Genomic DNA, 18,197 nt, shown 5'->3' with positions numbered 1-18,197 from the left:
GTGCTGCTGATGCATGAGGAAGTACACGTGTAATCGGATGTAAATGGAAAATTGAATTAAATTGAAAAGTCTGGCGACATTGTCACCATTATGGATTCAGCTATATGACTCAGTATTGGCCCGATATCCAATATCATGCACCAGTCATTGGATTGGTGCATCACCACTCACATAATCAACCAGCAAACACCACAGTAACTTAAAAATTATTTGGATTATTATTTTTCTGCATGCTGTGTGCTGTGGTGCATCATTTTGTGGCATGATTATGTGTTTAAGCTGACACTGCATTTAACCCTTCTTCTCCTGTGTCCTTGTGGTTCCTTCCACCATTTTTGATCTGTTGTATCAGTCTGCTAGACATTAATGTGAGATGCAGTGCTGCAGTATCTCTGTACAATACCATACATGCTGTCAGTCAGAGCTGATAATATCAGACAGATGAAACAAATAACTCAGTAATGATGAGGGGACAATGCTGTAGAGTACCATAATCATATGCATGTATGTGTCCCTCATCAGCGCTCAGTCAGTCTGTGGAGTCTGAGGCCCCCTGCTGTTGACACTCAGTATGACAATCTTGTCTTCCTGTAGGCAGTCGGAGAAAAAAAATGTCTTTCTAGCAAATCACTCGAGCCCCCTCGCCAAGATGTTTTCTATTTTATGTCTGTTTCCCCTGTTGAAGACTTGATCCTAAATAATTCTGCTTGGCATAGGCACAGATCAGCTATTGAGAGGAATGCTGAAGAGTTTAGAGATTTGGAGTGATGATAATTTCATTGGAGGACACCATGGGAGGGACAGCAAAGAGGTGGCAAGTGGTCAGAGGATTGGACTAAAGCTTAGTAGGACTGCATTGTCTGACTCAGGATAAATGTACTATAGATTAGGCAAGGCAAGGCAACGTTATTTGTATAGCACATTTCACACAACAGGGCAATTCAAAGTGCTTTACGGAGCAATAAAATGTAAAAACATAATCAAGGATACAGATATAAAAGGTAAAATCAATAATATTTAAAAGGTAAAATCAATTACTAAATGATTTAAACATTTTAAAATAAAAACCACCATTAAAAATAGCTAAAGTGCAAACAAGAGATGCAAAGATTAAAAGATTATTTAAATTGATATAAAATCAAGTTAAAAATAAGTTTGCAGTCTTTAGCGGGTGGAGTATGCAGTGTAAAAAAAGGAAAGTTTTTGGATTTATTTTCTAAGCAAGACACTGAGGCACCAGCATGAGTGCTCCACTTTTTACTGTATTTAACAGCTATTCGCACTCTGAGTCAGACTGACCTGTAAAGAGCTGTATGTGTGCATATTCACTAGACTAACTGATGTCCATTACGCTAATTAGGTGGAGTGGAAAAGCTTTGATGCTCAATAAATGAGGATTTTTCTTCTTAGATTTTTTAAAACTTTATCATCAGGTCAGTCTGACTCAGAACACAAAACGAGGATTTAATTAAGCAAACTGTTTTACAGAATTGATGATGTTATGCTTGACAGAATAATTTGATGTGTTTCTTAAGAATTCTTCTAAGAGCCGTATCAAAAGGGAGTGGGGGTAGAAAGTAGAGCTTGACTTGGTGTGGGCACGCTGACTCATATTTTACATACATAACAATATTTGAGACTAATGTTTTAATTTAGTCATTCCTTTTGTATGGTTATAGCAATCGCTAGAAATTGTTTGACAGATTATAAAACCGGAATACTTTAATACTTTAAGTATATTAAGTTGCTCATTTCCTTTGAAAAGAAAGACGAAGAAAGCAATCAAGACAATTTGCACAAGTTTTAGAGGAGTTAAACTAAAATTCTACTATTAAACTAAAACTCAGACCCTAAACCTAAGCCCTTTTGTTTGTTTCGGCTCATCTTCAAGCCTTCCTCACCACAGCCCCTCCTGCCCCGCCCTCCAGCTCTGTATTAGTGTGGGCTTCATCTAGCACTGTGATGCTAACAGCCTATTCTTCTTGCTCATCCTCTCCTGACTGAGCGGTTAGCCTGCAGCGCTAGCAGCACTTTACACAGGGAACACACACGCACACATACACATTGGGTGGCTATAGCAGCCTTTCTCTAAACCACTCTCACCCTCTTTTCATCTATTTGTACTCTCCACATGGGCGCTGCTTTTTAATGTCATTTGTCTGTCCATCTATCTGGCTCTCTCTCTCTCTCTCATGTTGGTTTAGGGCGAGTTGTGGCATATATTTACTGACAATATAGAGACTTGGGCATCATAGCGGACAGCTCTGTGTGTGTGTGTGTGTGTGTGTGTGTGTGTGTGTGTGTGTGTGTGATTCTTTAGCTCTGTGTGCAAACCAATGGCAGCTCCTGTTCTTTCTTAAATACCAGCTGAAAGAAGCCAGAAGCTACAATTAAAGTAATATTACAGACAGTGGCCATTCTCTGGTCATTCGGCACATTACTGTGAAACAAATATTCAGGCTTTTAACTATATAATTGTACAAATGCTGAAATGTATAAGCTGCTGAACCAATGGATTGATTGATCTTTGTTCAGAGAAATTCCAGTGTCTTCTTGCTGTAACAGTAATCTCATAAATCAGTCCATTCCTTTGTATTTCCCCATAGCACCATTCAGAACCAGCACCTGTAAAAGACGTTCAATAAGAAATAGTACAGTACGATCACGTTTGAGTAACAATCAGAGCATATCAATGACTCAGAGTCTAGAGCGGGATGTTCTGCACACAAGGGTGCCAATACCATAAGCAGCACCAACAATGGCTACAATACCATGACAATAAAATCCCAATATCAAAGGTACAGTATTCCCACATTCATGGAAAACCTGGAAAAGACAGGGAATTTTGCAATCATGTTTTCCAGGCCTGGAAAGGTCATGGAATTTGAATAATCACTTAAAGTTTTGGAAAAGTCATGGAAGTTTGTTGTGTGTAATTTTCAGTGAATAACTTGTCAAGTAACATAAAAGCAGATTTATTTTCTATAGCTTTCGATGTAACGTTGCTCTAATATGTGTCCACAAGTGGTGATTTGTTTACCATCATGTACGTTTCTCCATTTTCTTTCCAATAGTTCTAGCTGAAATTACATTTGAATAGAGTTTGAAAAGTCATGTAAAAGTTTTGAAATTTCATCCTTGAAAATGTCCTAGAGCCCAGGAGGTAACTACCCTAGGAGCGTAATGCAGGGCATTGGCAATAAGCTATACAGTTGGATAATCACATGCAAGGGCTCACATGCACTAATATTCAAATGCAGCCGGACTGTCTACCACAACAACAAACAGAGAAGCTCGGATTACAACACACACAGAAGGAGTGTGGCTCAGGATGCCATACATAGGAAATAGTGGTTTGCTGCTATACTGTTTTGAATGTTGCATACAGCTCCTTTAAGACTTACTAAATTCTTCACTGTTTAAATAATAGATGGACACTTTTATAGCATTTTCTACCTAAGCAGGAAAAAAGTGCTTCATAATGTACTTCAGTCTTACCCACACTTACATACTGAAGTCGCTGGACCTGTCTCGCATGAGGCCTGCCTCGCCTTTGGAGGCAATTTAGGGTTTAATGTTTTGTTCAAGGAGACTTCAGGAGGAGCTGGGGATCAAACCTCTAACTCTACGATTAGGACAAACTGCTCTCCTAACCATCACTCTCAAGAATAAGATAGAAACTTTTCACAGCCTACTTTAAAGTTTTGGCTAAAAGATCAAATTTGGTTGGAAATAAAGTATTGTGTTTCCATAGTAACCAGTTGCACCATAGTTCCAAGCCTTGACAAAATAGGAGAGACAGTTGCAGTGTTTGCTGTCAGCTCACTGTTTACAGCACTCCAGCTTTGCTCCTGAACAGACTTGACTGAACTGACACTGTATTTTACCTGATCATGTTAAAACTACACTATACCTGGAGTGTATGTACGTATGTGTGATGCAGATTGAAATGTCTGTTTCCCCCAACAAACATTACACTTGAAGACACATGCAGAAGCGGAAAGACACATTCTCACAAGGAAGCAGGCCGACACATAGAGACCCACACACACAAACACACGGCAGGCATTTCATACACTGTATTCCAGCTGACCCGGCCTGCCTTGTGATGCTTTAAAAGAGCAAGACAAAGGTTGATGGAAGGGACTACCCTCCACCAATCACAGCCCTCCATTCATTGTACACACACACACACACGCTGCCTGAGCTCTAAGCACTGTATGACTGTCCCTGGTTGCCTATCGATTAGTCATGCCTGGCTGCTGTCATGTGCAGGAGTCCAGGGAAGCCCCCTAATTGGCTAGTCCAGGAAAGAGGGGAGGGGGGCTTGGAGAGAGGGACAGAGACGGAGAGAGGGAGGCAGCATAGAAAGATGAGAGAGGCTTGTGTATAGAGATGTGACCTAATATCAAATCATGATAACAGAAAGACAAACAAGACGAGATGAAAGAAGGACGACAAAGAACTGAACTTTAACTCTTTCTAAGCTCTAATCCTTCTGGACATAAAGAATGAACACAAACCTGAACACAAAACGAGTAAACTCCTGTCTCACTGTCTCTGCTTTGTCTTCGGGAATATCTGAATCGAACTGCATCGTCTACAGAGCGACCAACACTTCTGTCGCAAAGCCGGAGTGCGCAACAACATAGGTGGATAATATGAGTTACTCTTGAGCGACTGACCATTGAAGTGGAGCATAATCATGGAATGAGAAATCTTCCATTGGAGTGCATGAAAGAGAGAAAGCTGGACTGTAAGGAGGCTGAACTTGTCCAATTGGTCCTGCTGCTGCTTCTTGGGACCGCACCTTTTTATCTTACTACTGACCCTGCAACCCTGAGAGATGGTAAGAGGGTCAGTGTGCTCCTAAAGGGGGAAGCCGAGAAGAGGAGTGTTAAGTATCGTACCAAAGGAGGATGCATTGTTTTTTAGGACTAGCTGATGCCCCTTTCAATAAAGGCAGAGAAGTGGAAACAAAGGAGGGATTATATTTTAAATTTTTGATATTCCATTGATTTTAGGCGCGCTGATACAGCGGAGACAGCAGGAATACCAACTGTATAAAGGACACAGAGGAGGATTGGTTGTTCTGGACAGGCATGACCTACATTATACGGACATAAGTGCTTCTGAGGAGCTACTCCCTTTTGTCATCTCTGTAAGGAAGTTGATGTGGTGAGAGTGACATGAAAAGATAAAGAAGATCATGACTTTTTAAAATACATCTCTGTAGCTATGACCACTTATTTCCACAGCCATGAATTCTGTTGTAGCCCCAAAAAGCCCAGTAGTGGCCTCCTCTAAGGGCAAATCTGGCAAAGGAAAGTCCAAGTCAGGGAAGGGTCACTCTCACTCTAAGCATAACCAGAATTTACTGCAAATACAGACACCAAATCACCAGCTGCAACCTTTACCACTGCACTCACCAAATCCCCATTCGCCTAAACATGGCTGCCATTCGCCAAAACTTCTACTTCCTTCTCCCTCTCCAAGCTACTACCACATAGCACCACCGTCGCCAAGTCGTCAGCTAGCTCCGCCATCACCAACTTACCAGCTGGCTCCACAATCGCCGACTCGCCTACTGCCCTCGCCAAGCCACCACCAGCTTCACCTATCACCAAGTCATCATCAGCTGCCACATCATTCTCAACACCAGCAACACCACCATCCACCAGCCTCGCCAAGTCACATATGTTCTTCACAATCAACGCACCAAATCTACCACCACCCACAGCAGCAGCAGATGCAGCTCATTCACCCAGTCACCACTCATTGTTCCAGCAGTACCAACACCACCACCACCACTGCCATCCTCCTCTTCCTCATGCCTCCCAGTCACTGTCCATCCACCCTTTTCATTCGCCACAGCTTCCCCTGTGTTCAGGGCTGGGCGGATACGGGTGGAGAGCACATTGCCAACCAACCTAGCCAGCAGGGGCTCCAAAGGAAAGTTTCCCAACCTGAGGGACAGCGTGAAGAAGAGTCCTACAAAAAGTAAAGCCAAGGGCAAGGCTGGGTGCAAACCGTGGCCTAATGACACGTATATCTGGACCGCACACTCAATGGAAACGACCCCACATTCGCCACTCATACACCACTTTTCACAAATACAGGCCCATGTACAGGTAGGTTTGATGGGTTGACAATAGCTGAATTGATAGAGTAGATAGTGTTAAGCTCCTCATCCTAGCAGAGGATGGCATGTGTGCATTGAACAAATTATTTACCTGACACTAGTGGAGATTCCATGCTTACGCAGAACTTGGGGTAATAAGTCGTGCAATCAGATGAATAACATGGTAGACTCTTATACACTTTTAGCACAAAATATGTAAGATTGTATATATTATTGTGATGGTAGCAAAGATTAAGGTCAGTTGAAGTAGTATAAAGAGAGACAAATTCTACATGTGGGGGTCAGGATGGATGGTGGAATAAGTACAGGACTTTCACCCATAGACTGCTGTTTGTGTCCCACGTGAAACGAAAAGTCAGCATTTAGTTAGCCTGTTTTATGTTACGTTTTCTGATGTAACGTAACTGTATGTGACATTAAGAATGTAACATCAGTTACATAACAAACGTATTCACTGTAACCCAAACCATGATCTTTTACTAAGCCTAACCAAGAAGTTTTGTTACCAAAGAAAAACTGACCATTTCCAAACTTAAACCATGTGTTTGAAACTATAGCCCTTAACGGTCATATATTAATTTTTGTGTTGATCACCTGCCGCCTGTAGCGGTGCTTACTGTTAAAATATGTTCCTGAGGTCGTATTAGAGGGTAGGAATAAACAATCTATATGATAAATATTTCACAGTGATTTTATTTTCCTACCCTTATCATACTTTACTTTACTAAACAATAAAATGGAAAAAAGGAAAATCACACGCCAGAAAGAACTAGACTTTTCCAAGTGTTTTTTTGGACAATTTATCTGAGACTATCATAACATCTAACAAGAACCTACTTTCCAAAAAAAGTGGAAAGAATAAAGCTATATTGAGAAACATAACACTGGTTAGACTGAAGAATTGATTCCACATTCCCTTAATGTTCAAAGTACTCCTGGAATCAATACTTGTCAAGATATATTAGACGCTATAGCAATGAAAGGAAGAAATGTCTCTGTCAGACAAACAATACCACCACGTGATGAGAAACTGGCTGCTGTCAGCAAACTATAAGTGTTCTTATTACTTTTTATTAGTATTACCTATTTCCCAAAACTGCTCTTTTAAGTGACATACTGACAGCTTGAGTGCTTCAGTGCTATTCTGACCATAAACTGTACACACCATACTGTGTGAGTTGTCTACAGAACTGCATTACATTCATATTATGTGTTGGTTACGATACTCATGTTTCCTCTAAGGGCTACTGAAAGTACATCTGAGTAATGCAGAAAACTCACTGACCAAGCAGAGTGTGAGTAAATGACAGATTTATCTAAATAACTTATCGTAAAACAACAAGACAGGAGGTGTGTATTTTTATGAACTGTGCTATAGTGAGCTAAGGGGAATAGTCCAGCATGTCAGCTGCCTGCTGTTAGCTGTTGGCTGGGTAGTTATTGTGCTGTACATCAGCTCTGGGCACAGTGATCGCAGATAGCAGGTAGGGATAGTTGATTAGCATGATTAGCGTGGCTGCTCTGATTTGATTAGAGTCGCGCTCCATCTGATTAACTCATTAGTCAAATGGGGTTTCATTGCACATTAGGAAGACAGAGTGGACAGTGATATTAGGAGTGGAGTATTCGTGTGAATGACTGTGTGCATCATTCTTCACCACTCGACTCTGGCCTCTCTGTATGAATGAAATTCCAAATAGCAGAGAGTTTAACTAAGTTAGATCAGACTTTAGACAAGCAAAGCTTTATTTTAAGTCTTAAAATGTTGCACAAACTGGTCCTTTTTCTCATTCTGGTTTGCAAAATGTTTGCGTGTTCTTGCATGTGTGTAATGTGCATGGCACAAACATGGCAATTTGCACTGATTGATAATTTAACAAGCTGCTGCTGTGATAATTGAATTGTAATGATGATGAGCTAAACCCAGAACCACACACACGCACACACACCCACTCATGCACACACACACACACACACACACACACACACACACACACACACACACACACACACACTACTCAAAACGTTTCTTAACCATCCTGCAAAGCATGAGAAATCTGTTGAAAGCACTCATCTGTGTTGTTGCCAGATGACACAAACCAGGGATGGTCTGGATCTCTGTCTCTAAGCTCTGCTGTGCCGGACTGAACCAGGCCAGAACACAGCTAGTCTAACAGCAGTTACGCAACAACGAACAATCACTTGCACAGAACAGCAAAATACTGTCTGGATATGGATGTTGTGTGTGTGTGTTTTTGTGTGTGAGTGCTTGTTTGTTCATATTTGTATATTTGTTCTTTTGGCCTTTTCATGTAACACATCTACACACACACACACACACACACACACACACACACTCATATTGATGTTACATAAGTATGCAGTCTGACATGGCGTGTCAATGGAATCACCAGCTTACAGACCGACTGATTTGTCACTCTGTGAATGACACACACATAGACAGAGACAGAGACACACACACACACACACACACAAACAAATTGTGTGCTCTGCACGATGCTGGTGTTACAACAGTAAAGAGTCAGGTAAAGTTGAGATGAGGCAATGGACTGTTAGTGATGGACAAGTTTTAACTTTTTGCAGCTGGTTGTTTGGGGGTTAAGTCAGCATGGAGGTATCTTAAGTTACATTAGTATCAGCAGAGATAACTCAGCAGTCAGCTCAAGCATTTTCACTTTTTAGAAAGTTCAAACCAAACGTCTTGATGCATTTATTTATTCTACGGCATGGGGAAAGTTTCAAAGGTTTTACTGAATGATAAATTCATGGTGTTTGGTATATTGTTCACCTTCCAAACCAAGTTAAGATTGAGTAAATATCTAGCAAAAAATGGAGAAATCACTGGTTATCTTTGTCAGTATGATTAGATGTAGCTAATGTGAGCCTTTATCACTTCCCCTTAGGCTTTCATTAAAAAACAAAACAAATGAGATCTAAAGTGGTGAAAGTATCCAATTTTTTCTTAGACAAAAACTTTCAGATAAAAGGAAAAAAAAAGCTTTTTATATTTTGATCATCAATCTTTAATCCTCTTGTGATCAGTATGATTTAGGAACTCTTTGTGGTATTGGTTGATCCTGGTGTGACCTTGTTAAATAGGGCTTTCATTATACATTTTGGGTGTCTTTTTAAAAAATTTATCTTCGATATTCATTATAATTATAAAATCCTGTGCTATACTCATATGATTTCTAACCTGCAGTGTCATTCTGTAGTTAGAAGTAGAATCTGACTAAGAACATTCACTCAAGTACTATACTACAGATCATTTTTTGGGTAGTTGTACTTTAATATTTTTGTTTTTCTATACTCCTACAGCACATTTCAGGAAAAAAAGTATTCTACTTTTTACTTGGTTAAATTCATTTGAAAGCTGTAATCACTAGTTGCTTTTCAAACTAGATTTTACTCTTTTATTATATAACTTTAAAAAAAAAAATGTAATGCATTAAACTGGTCAGTTCCAGGTCAGTTTAATCCATGTTGCAGTTTGTGCGTCAGTAAAAAAAAAAGATCCAATAATGTAATACATAATAATGTAATGGTAAGTACTTTTACTTTCTACACTTTAAAGTACATCTTGTTGATATAACCTCTATACTTTTATTGAAGCAACATTGTGAATTATGGACACAACTCTGTCTTTTTCCCATTTATATCAACACACACACACACACATGCACTCACACACACGCACACACACACACACACACACACACACACACACACACACACACACACACACAGATCCTAACAGCTGCAACTGTCAGCACAACCTTTCCTGTCTGCCTCAATAACCATGAACTCTACTGCGCCACTCCTACCATACCTTCCTTTTCGCTCATTCACTTTCCACTTCTGTTCTTTCACCATTCATCTTTTCTTTTTTCACAGGATGCTCGACCCCACACGGGAACAGAGGAGGGAGATGATATGGATAGGGGGGTGTGTGTGTGGGGGGGGGGGGGGGTTGTATGCATCTGTCTGCACCCTCTGCTCATTGCTGTCGTTGTGCAGGCGGGTTTGACTCCTCCCACCATACGTACTGTGTAATCCCTCTGATCCCCCCTCTCTCCCTCTCTCTTTCTCTTTCTGTTCCCGTGTGGGATCAAGCATCCTGTCAGCTTGACTGACAGACAGTTTGACATGTGGCGGAGAGAGAGAGAGATGGAGTGAGATAATATATGTGTTTGTGTGTGTGTGAGAGAGAGAGAGAAGATAAAGGAGTGGAAAGGAGGGGGGGTTAGAGATTAGTGTAGAGGGATAGATGCTATCACTGCTCTGTTGCACATTGATGCCGTGAAGTGAAGTCCGAGTGCACTGTCCATTTGGTTGGTTCGGTTGTTTGATGTCTGGTTAGCCAGTTTATTTGTGAACTTTTTTTTGGCGGCATAACAAGAGCCGGAGCTTCAGATTATTTTACTTGGACTGGCTCGCTCTTTTCTGATTTGCTTGAGACGACTAGAGCTGCAGGCGCTGGACAGGCGAGCACTAAAGACTCTGGGGAGAAAGTGAGAGGAGACGCAGGAAAAAGTGGAGACAGGTGGCAAAACAGGGTGAAAGGATAACATGGGGGCTGGTGCTCACCTTGCAAATAAATGGAGAAAAAGACACCTTGTGGCTATTTAATAGCTAGTGAGAGGTTTGTCATTTTCTTTGCTTGCGTAGGAAGCAAGAGGAAAGATAATGTCAGTCATCTGCTTCTGCTTTAACCCTGATCTGTCCAGGCCTGGACTTTAAAAGGAGGCCAGGAAAAAAGAGGAGACTGAGCTTAGAGAAAAATCACTTGAGAGAGAAGAGGGGGGCAGAGGAAGGAGGAGACACTTGTGATAGAGAGGAGACAGCACATGGGAGAGAAAGGGAGATTTGCATTTGCAAATGTTAGATTTATAGAAATAAAATTGATTTGCAATGTTGATTTATTTTAGGAATGTGGTTGACATTTAGAGTAGTAGAGTTAATATCCTGCAGGCTGTTTCAGTACAATCTAAAATGTAAAAGTACAGGATATAGAACTTGTTGCAGTAACAGATTTATCAAACAGTCTGTTCCAGTGTGGTTTGCAGTGTAGTACTTTAGTATTGTCCAATATAAGGGCTGTGCAGTATGTCATGCGGTGGATGCTGTCGCTCCGTGGTGGTAATCTGTAGCAGATGTACTCGACATGCTGTACCAAAACATGAGACGAGTAAGTCTTCATCACAGATATCTGCGTGTTTGTGTTTGTTTCTCAAGTTTCACCGTCACCATTATCTCGGTTAAATACTGTATATCTTTGGTTTTGTGATAATATCCTTCAAATTAAATGTGTTTAATCACTTTGCTGTTTTCTCTTGCAGGCCAACCCCCCTCCAGTGGTGGTCAACACCGACAGCGTCGACACCCCCCCATATGTGAGTACTCATTCAGATATAATGTCAGTGAAAATGAATCTCCACCCAACTGCGTATGTTGAACCTTGCTGATATTTTAACACCTCAGTGGCCAATTCTGGGTTTCATACGGTTTTAGTCTTTAAAGGATAACTTTGTAATCTTTCATCCCGGGCCCTGTTTTCCCATGTTTTTATGTATAACTTTTTTTATGTATGACTTTTGTGAATAACATTTTTAAAATTGGTCCAGTATTGAGCGAGACTGCTGAGCTGTCAGTGGCAAAACAGACTGCATTGTAACCACTCCAGCATTTCCACACTGTCAGTTTAAATCCATTGAAAGTGCTTGTTTTTGCCACTGACAAATTGAGATTATTATATTATCTAACTATTCTGAGGCAGAGCAGGTCATCCACTATTATTATTTACGTGTCTAACAACAATATAAGAAGGATTCCTAAAGAGACGTCTTTGATAAAGAGTAAGATCTTTTTTGTTTAACCAAAAATATCCTCTAAATCGCCATCACCAACCTCACTTTACTCCATCTAAATATCATGCATTTATCATCATCAAAAAACAACAACAAAAGGCTTAATTCAAAGTTGACAGAAACAGCAACAAAATATACTCACAAAAACCACCTTGGTTCATCTTTCTACTGTTCTATCAATCACCAACTCTGGTCTGGTCAAAATTAACTCTTAGTTACCCAGCTGGGTAAAAATAATATGCTGGATCTGTACATGCTTAAATGACTTTTTTTTCAATGGAGTCTGGTGGCTTTGGTGATGGAGCTTTCAGAGCTGTTTCTCGTTAAACAAAAAGGATCTTAAGCTTTAACAAAAGGTCTATCTCTGTGGGGATAATTTCCATTATGTTGTCAGACAGTTATAATCTAAGCCAGTCAGTGGCCAAAACGAGCACTTTTAGTGTACGTAACTTGACAGTGTGCCCAGAGTGGTTACACTGCACTCTCACTAAGTGCTAGATGATTTTCAAAAACTGTTGTTCACGTTAGTCACGCAGGCATAAAAACATGGAAAAATAAGATTCAAGTTGAAAAATACCAAAGTCATCCTTTAAGTGTTCTTTGAAGAGTTTCCAGAGAAAAGGTACATTTTAAATCACACATATTCATGAGATTAAAGATTAAATTATGTATAAGTGGTTGCATTTTTAAGCACGGATTCACTGATTTTTGACCACTTGTGTCTGGAGCTGCTTGAACACTGTTGAAATGGTAGTCAGTGGCTGCAAGGTTTGGCTTCTGTTTTGTGGTGGTTACAGTGTGCTCCCAAACACTTGTCAAGCCCCGTAAACTCCTCGATACTGAAGCTTTTATTGACCTTCAGTGTTGCCTCTGGTTATGCGTTTCAATCGGTTCAAGTTGTAAAAGTTTCTTCTCATGCAAGACGTATAAAGTATTCTTCTAATCTTGCACAGAGCTTCCGTATGACTTTCTAGTAATTTGTAAATATGTACCGACAAATTATTTTCTCTGTAAAAGATGTAATAATAATGTCATATGAAGTGTTATGTTACAGTGCAAAGCACTTTGTGGCACTTCCAGATGTGTTTCAATATTTCTCTCTCATAAAAAAATGAACAATAGTGATAGCAGCTCCGTGGATTTAGACACAAAGCTCGGTCCAGAATTAGATGGATCCAGATGTCATTTTGCTGGTAGCCAGCTGCCACAGAGAATCAGTGTCTGTTGTTGTTAGATAAGTTTATTATGTAATTACTGTAGAATTACTCCCTGCTGAACTTCCTGGGATATAACGGAGAGGGAGAAAGAGAACAAATAATTTCTCTCTTGCAGATTTCTAAAATGTCATTGATTTTTGATTAATACATTTAATGCTCAAGGCCATTTATACTGACTCTATCTACAGGATGTAGAAGCTAGAACTTTGATAATCTGTTGATTACAACATGCTTCATGTGGGAAAAAAATACAGTAACAGGAAAATATTATTGTTTTCAAATCTTCCGTAATAATTGAATGTTTTATGTACACAGTAAAATCATGTGGCCTGTAATCAGGCACCCATTTAGTCTGAACATGTCCTCCATGTATGGTAGGTGGTAACAAAGACACTGCACATGGTGGCTGATGGGAGATTGTGCCCTCTGTTTGAAACGACAGAAATTCAAAATCTAAACTAATCTGACTGCACAGAGACACAGATTACAGCCAAGGGGATTACATGGGCCACTGGGATGCCACTCGACCACTGAGTTCATGTGTGTGTGTTCGTGTGTGTGTGCCTGCCTGCCAATAGCAACCATGGCAGGAACAAGTCATTCATCTCCCAGTATATAGTGACTGGGACACACAATGTATAATGGTCTGCTCAGAAATCGGATTTAATTCCATGTGCTGTTATCAGGAAATCTAAATGTTAATATGTTATATGTCCTGGCTGAGAAGTGTGATTGGCTCATGGGTAATTCAGCGGGGATGGTCTTAAATATGACATCAGAGGTACATCATCATTAAGTACGCATTACCAGTTTAATCTCTGGGATTCATGCGTCATTCACAAATGATGAAATGTCTCATTTTGCTTTTCTGTAATTCCGGTATGTGTTTCATATTCTATTACTCGATAGTAATCAGTTCATTTTTGCACTAGAAAAAAAAAGGAAAATTTTACCAAATATTCTACATGCATGTACAAAACGCAGTGACAAAGCTGTGATAAACGTGAAGGTTTAATGCAACACGACAGGGTGGCTTATCAGCCATTAGCAACATGACACAGAGAAAAAGATTGCACATAAATTATAAATGTTAAAAGCTTTACGTTAATATCTAATGAGTATTTTAGTGTCCATTACAGCAAAACAGCTTTCAGTATTTACTCTTAATTGACTCACTTCTGTTTTCTTCCTCTTCCTCCTTCTTCTCTTCTTGTGTGGCAGGTCAATGGAACAGAAGCAGACTATGAGTATGAGGAAATCACGCTGGAGCGGGTAAATTCACACCTCCAACACGCATGCCTGTTTTACACACTATCACATCAATCAGGGATTTTGAGAGCGGGATTTTTAGGATACTTAATGGTGCAAGTAATGGTGTAGGGGTTATTTTTTTCCCAGAATATTTAATTATTATTTCATGCTGCCAGACATACAAAAAATGAAGGATATATGTAACATCCAGACGGCTGTGGCTCAGGAGGTAGGTCCAGGACCAGGTCATCTTCTAATTCTCCAGTCTGCATTTCCACCTTAGGCAAGATACTGAAAACCAAATTGTATGTGCAGGGTAACAGGCGATACCTTATTTGGTAGCCTCAAATCCATGTGTGTGTGTGTGTGTGTGTGTGTGTGTGTGTGTGAATGTGACCTGTCACAGCCAGGGTTCCTGCAGATAATGAAAAGGTTTTCAAAGCCACTGAATTCATTTTGACAAAACTAAGGCCTTGAATGTTATAAACTGATCTTTCAGAAGTTTTGAAAAAAAATCTAAGACATGGAATGTAGGATTTTATAAATTGCTTTTTCTGATTTTGCATTGTAGAATACCAAAATAATTGGTAACATCTATTGAAAAAAAATACTAAATGCTTCTTACATTAATGTCACACAGATCAGAAAAGCAAAACCAACAACAGTCAAATTTTGTTTCTGGCATTTTTCTGGCTTTTTAGACAAAAGTTTTTCAAACTCAACATTATGGGAATCAATCATTTGCATCCCACAAGAAAGGGGAGAACGATTTTTTTGTTTGTTTGTTTATTTGTTTGTTTTTTCTGTTTTATGTACTACTGTCTAAATATAGTGACAGTCTTAGAAAACAGGACAAAAGCTATTTTTACAAAACTACATTACAGCTTTAAGTATGATTTTGACATGGTAGAACTTTACGTGAGTGTTTTCATTCTTATACTTTTATTTAAGGGTGATATAGTACAATAGGAGGCAGTTATAGTTACTATTTACATTTAAAATTTTAAAAATGATATGCTCACATAATATAGCAGTAGTATACAAATTATCTAAAATTGGCTCTACATGATGCATCACAACATTAAAGTGCTGTCTTTCATATTTGTTAGTCATAGAAAAGAAAGATAACAATGTTCTATAATCATATAACACTATAAAGAGAAGCCATTCTTCATAATGAGGACTTTACTTTTGCTGCCGAGAGTACATTTTGCTACTTTAATAACATCAAATGAAGTGAATTCTGAATTCAGGACTTTTGTAATTGAGAAGTTTTAGATTCCCTTTCTTCTTTCACTGAAAATCATTTATCCAAATAAGCTGAAAATAAAGATCTACTCTTTAGACACAGCGTTTCAAAGAAAATCAGATTTTCTCAGATCTTATCATGATCTTTAATCTTTTATCCAGTTTTAAATGTTTACTACTCAGAACTTTGTTTGTAAAAGTTTCTTGGTAAAAGATGAGTACTATTTCAACCCTGTAAAAAAATTACTTCTTGATCTTCTTGTTTCCACTGATTAAAAACAAAAAATTAGAAAAGTTAAACAGTTGTTTTAATGTCTTGTTTTTTTTAACTACAAAAAATATATTTCTTGAATCCAAAACACAAAAAGCAAAAAGAAGATAATCTGCTGAATATCAGCTGTCTCCTCATCTGTCTCTCTCCTCTTTGTCATTTCATCATTCTGCTTTTCCTTTCTTCCGACCGCTGCTCCGGCACTGCTGACCCTATTTTCTCGTCCTTTCGATTCCTTGTCCATCCTTCCCCACTTTCTTTTCCTGATCCTTGTCCTCCCTCCCTCATTATATTCCCCTTTTCTTTCACCCTGAGGCTCTCTCTCCGCCTCTCTCTCTATTCTCCTCTGACCTGGTTCTGTCTGCTTGACTGGATCAGCTTTAAAGACACGGTGGACATAAACGCAAACACAGGCACAGACATTACACGAGCTTTAAACCCAGTGACAAAGCATGAGAGTGAGTGACACACACACAGAGTAAAGGCTGTCATCAGGTAATGTTTTTAAGCGACAGTGGCGATAAATTATGTGTATTTCAGTAATAAGTGATAGCTGGAGAGAGCTTTATTGCAGGAAAATTGGGGAGATATCAGATGTAGTTTTGCAATGAAAGCAATTTAGGTAAGATATTATGAAATGAAGAAAGAAGCTTCTTGATGATTTGATGATTTTGGAAACTAAATGCTTCTTCACTGCATATTTCATAACTTCACCAGTGTGGTTATCTGATGTGTCTAAGTGATGTTTCCATTATAATTATTTATTACATTAAAGGACCATAAAATAGAAGCATTACCTTTATTTGCAAAATAATCTGGTCTGGACACGGGGATGATGAGTTTGTAGCAGGTCAGAGACGTCAGTCTAATAACTTTTCTTTCTTTTAGGTGATTAAAGCCTCTAGTATCGGAAATGATCCTTTAAAACCAATATGTTTATTTGGATGATGTCTGTTTCTTCCATTAAAACACTGTTTTTGTGCGCTTGTGTAGGGTAACTCAGGACTGGGGTTCAGTATCGCAGGAGGGACTGATAATCCTCACATCGGGGAAGACCCCTCTATCTTCATCACTAAGATCATACCTGGAGGGGCTGCAGCCCAGAATGGACGACTCAGGTAGTAACACACATGCACGCACGCACGCAGGCACGCACGCACGCACACACACACACAAACTGTAACATAATTGCAATTAAAGCCTGGACCAAAAAACTTAAATCTTAAATGAATATTGAACCTTCTTGGGGGCAGCTTTTTGTCGCCAGATTGGGACCAGGTGATGTTTGTTACAGGACTGTCAGCTGTCGACCAATTACATGCAACTCAACAAAGTCAGGCGATATTTGGAAGAGAACTGTATGGAGAGTATCTTCACAGGAAACATATCAAAACATTTCAAAGGGATATTACAGCTTTGCTGAGATGCCTTGAGCATGACGCACTATCTATGAGCTCACAAGCACACATGCTTAGTCATCCCTCTTTTACCTTAATTCAACATGAAAGAGGAAAAAAGTGAAATAATAAGAAGCAACCAAAAGATGTTGACATAGGGCACGGCAGTATACTGTAAATTTTTACTGTACTGTAGATTTTGTTGTTGCCGCAATATAAATATTGAGGTATTTGGTCAAAAATATTGTGATATGTTTTCTCCATTTTGCTCAGCTGTATGTTGACAGCAGCTTCCCACCACTTTGCTTTATTTGTGACAGATAAAAGTCTCCCAACATGACTTAAGCTTCACAGTGAAAGATGAATAAATTATTTTATTTTATTTATTAGTTTATTTATTTCAAACGTGTAAAAGAAAAAAGAGAAATGATTATACAAACAAGCAGACGGACAAAAGAAGTAATATTTACAGACAATAAAGACATTAAGCAAACGAAATGGTCAAACACATGATGACTTAGTTTACACATTCAAAAAGGAGTGAGATGAGGTGCAATTTTATTTAATCCCACTCCTTCTCCATAAGTCACTGAATTTTAATCAATTTAAACCTGTTTAGTTTATACTCTAATTAACTAAACATATATGCATACACCCACATACTCAAAATCAAATATTAACAATATTACATTATTTTTTACAGAAAAAAAAGAGGAAGATAAACTAGGGAACAAATGAATATAAAGTAAGCAAATACATAAACAGTGACTCCTGTAAACACCA

General features: G+C 39.1%; 1 protein-coding gene across 3 annotated transcripts in view; it reads left to right on the top strand.

Moving 5' to 3' along the window:
* The window catches only part of LOC121964149 (disks large homolog 1-like), a 136,926-nt gene that overhangs the window by 66,015 nt on the left and 52,714 nt on the right, over positions 1-18,197 (top strand). For all 3 annotated transcript variants that reach the window (XM_042514371.1, XM_042514381.1, XM_042514374.1), the window contains 3 exons: positions 11,503-11,556; positions 14,469-14,519; positions 17,011-17,135. In XM_042514371.1, coding sequence (XP_042370305.1) covers positions 11,503-11,556; positions 14,469-14,519; positions 17,011-17,135 — 230 coding nt within the window. The remainder of the gene's footprint in view (positions 1-11,502; positions 11,557-14,468; positions 14,520-17,010; positions 17,136-18,197) is intronic.

This window comes from Plectropomus leopardus, chromosome 3 (assembly GCF_008729295.1).
Source record: "Plectropomus leopardus isolate mb chromosome 3, YSFRI_Pleo_2.0, whole genome shotgun sequence".
Taxonomy (NCBI): Eukaryota; Metazoa; Chordata; class Actinopteri; order Perciformes; family Serranidae; genus Plectropomus; species Plectropomus leopardus.
The sequence above is the reverse complement of the archived record's forward strand: the minus strand, read 5'-3'. Positions and strand labels throughout refer to the sequence as shown.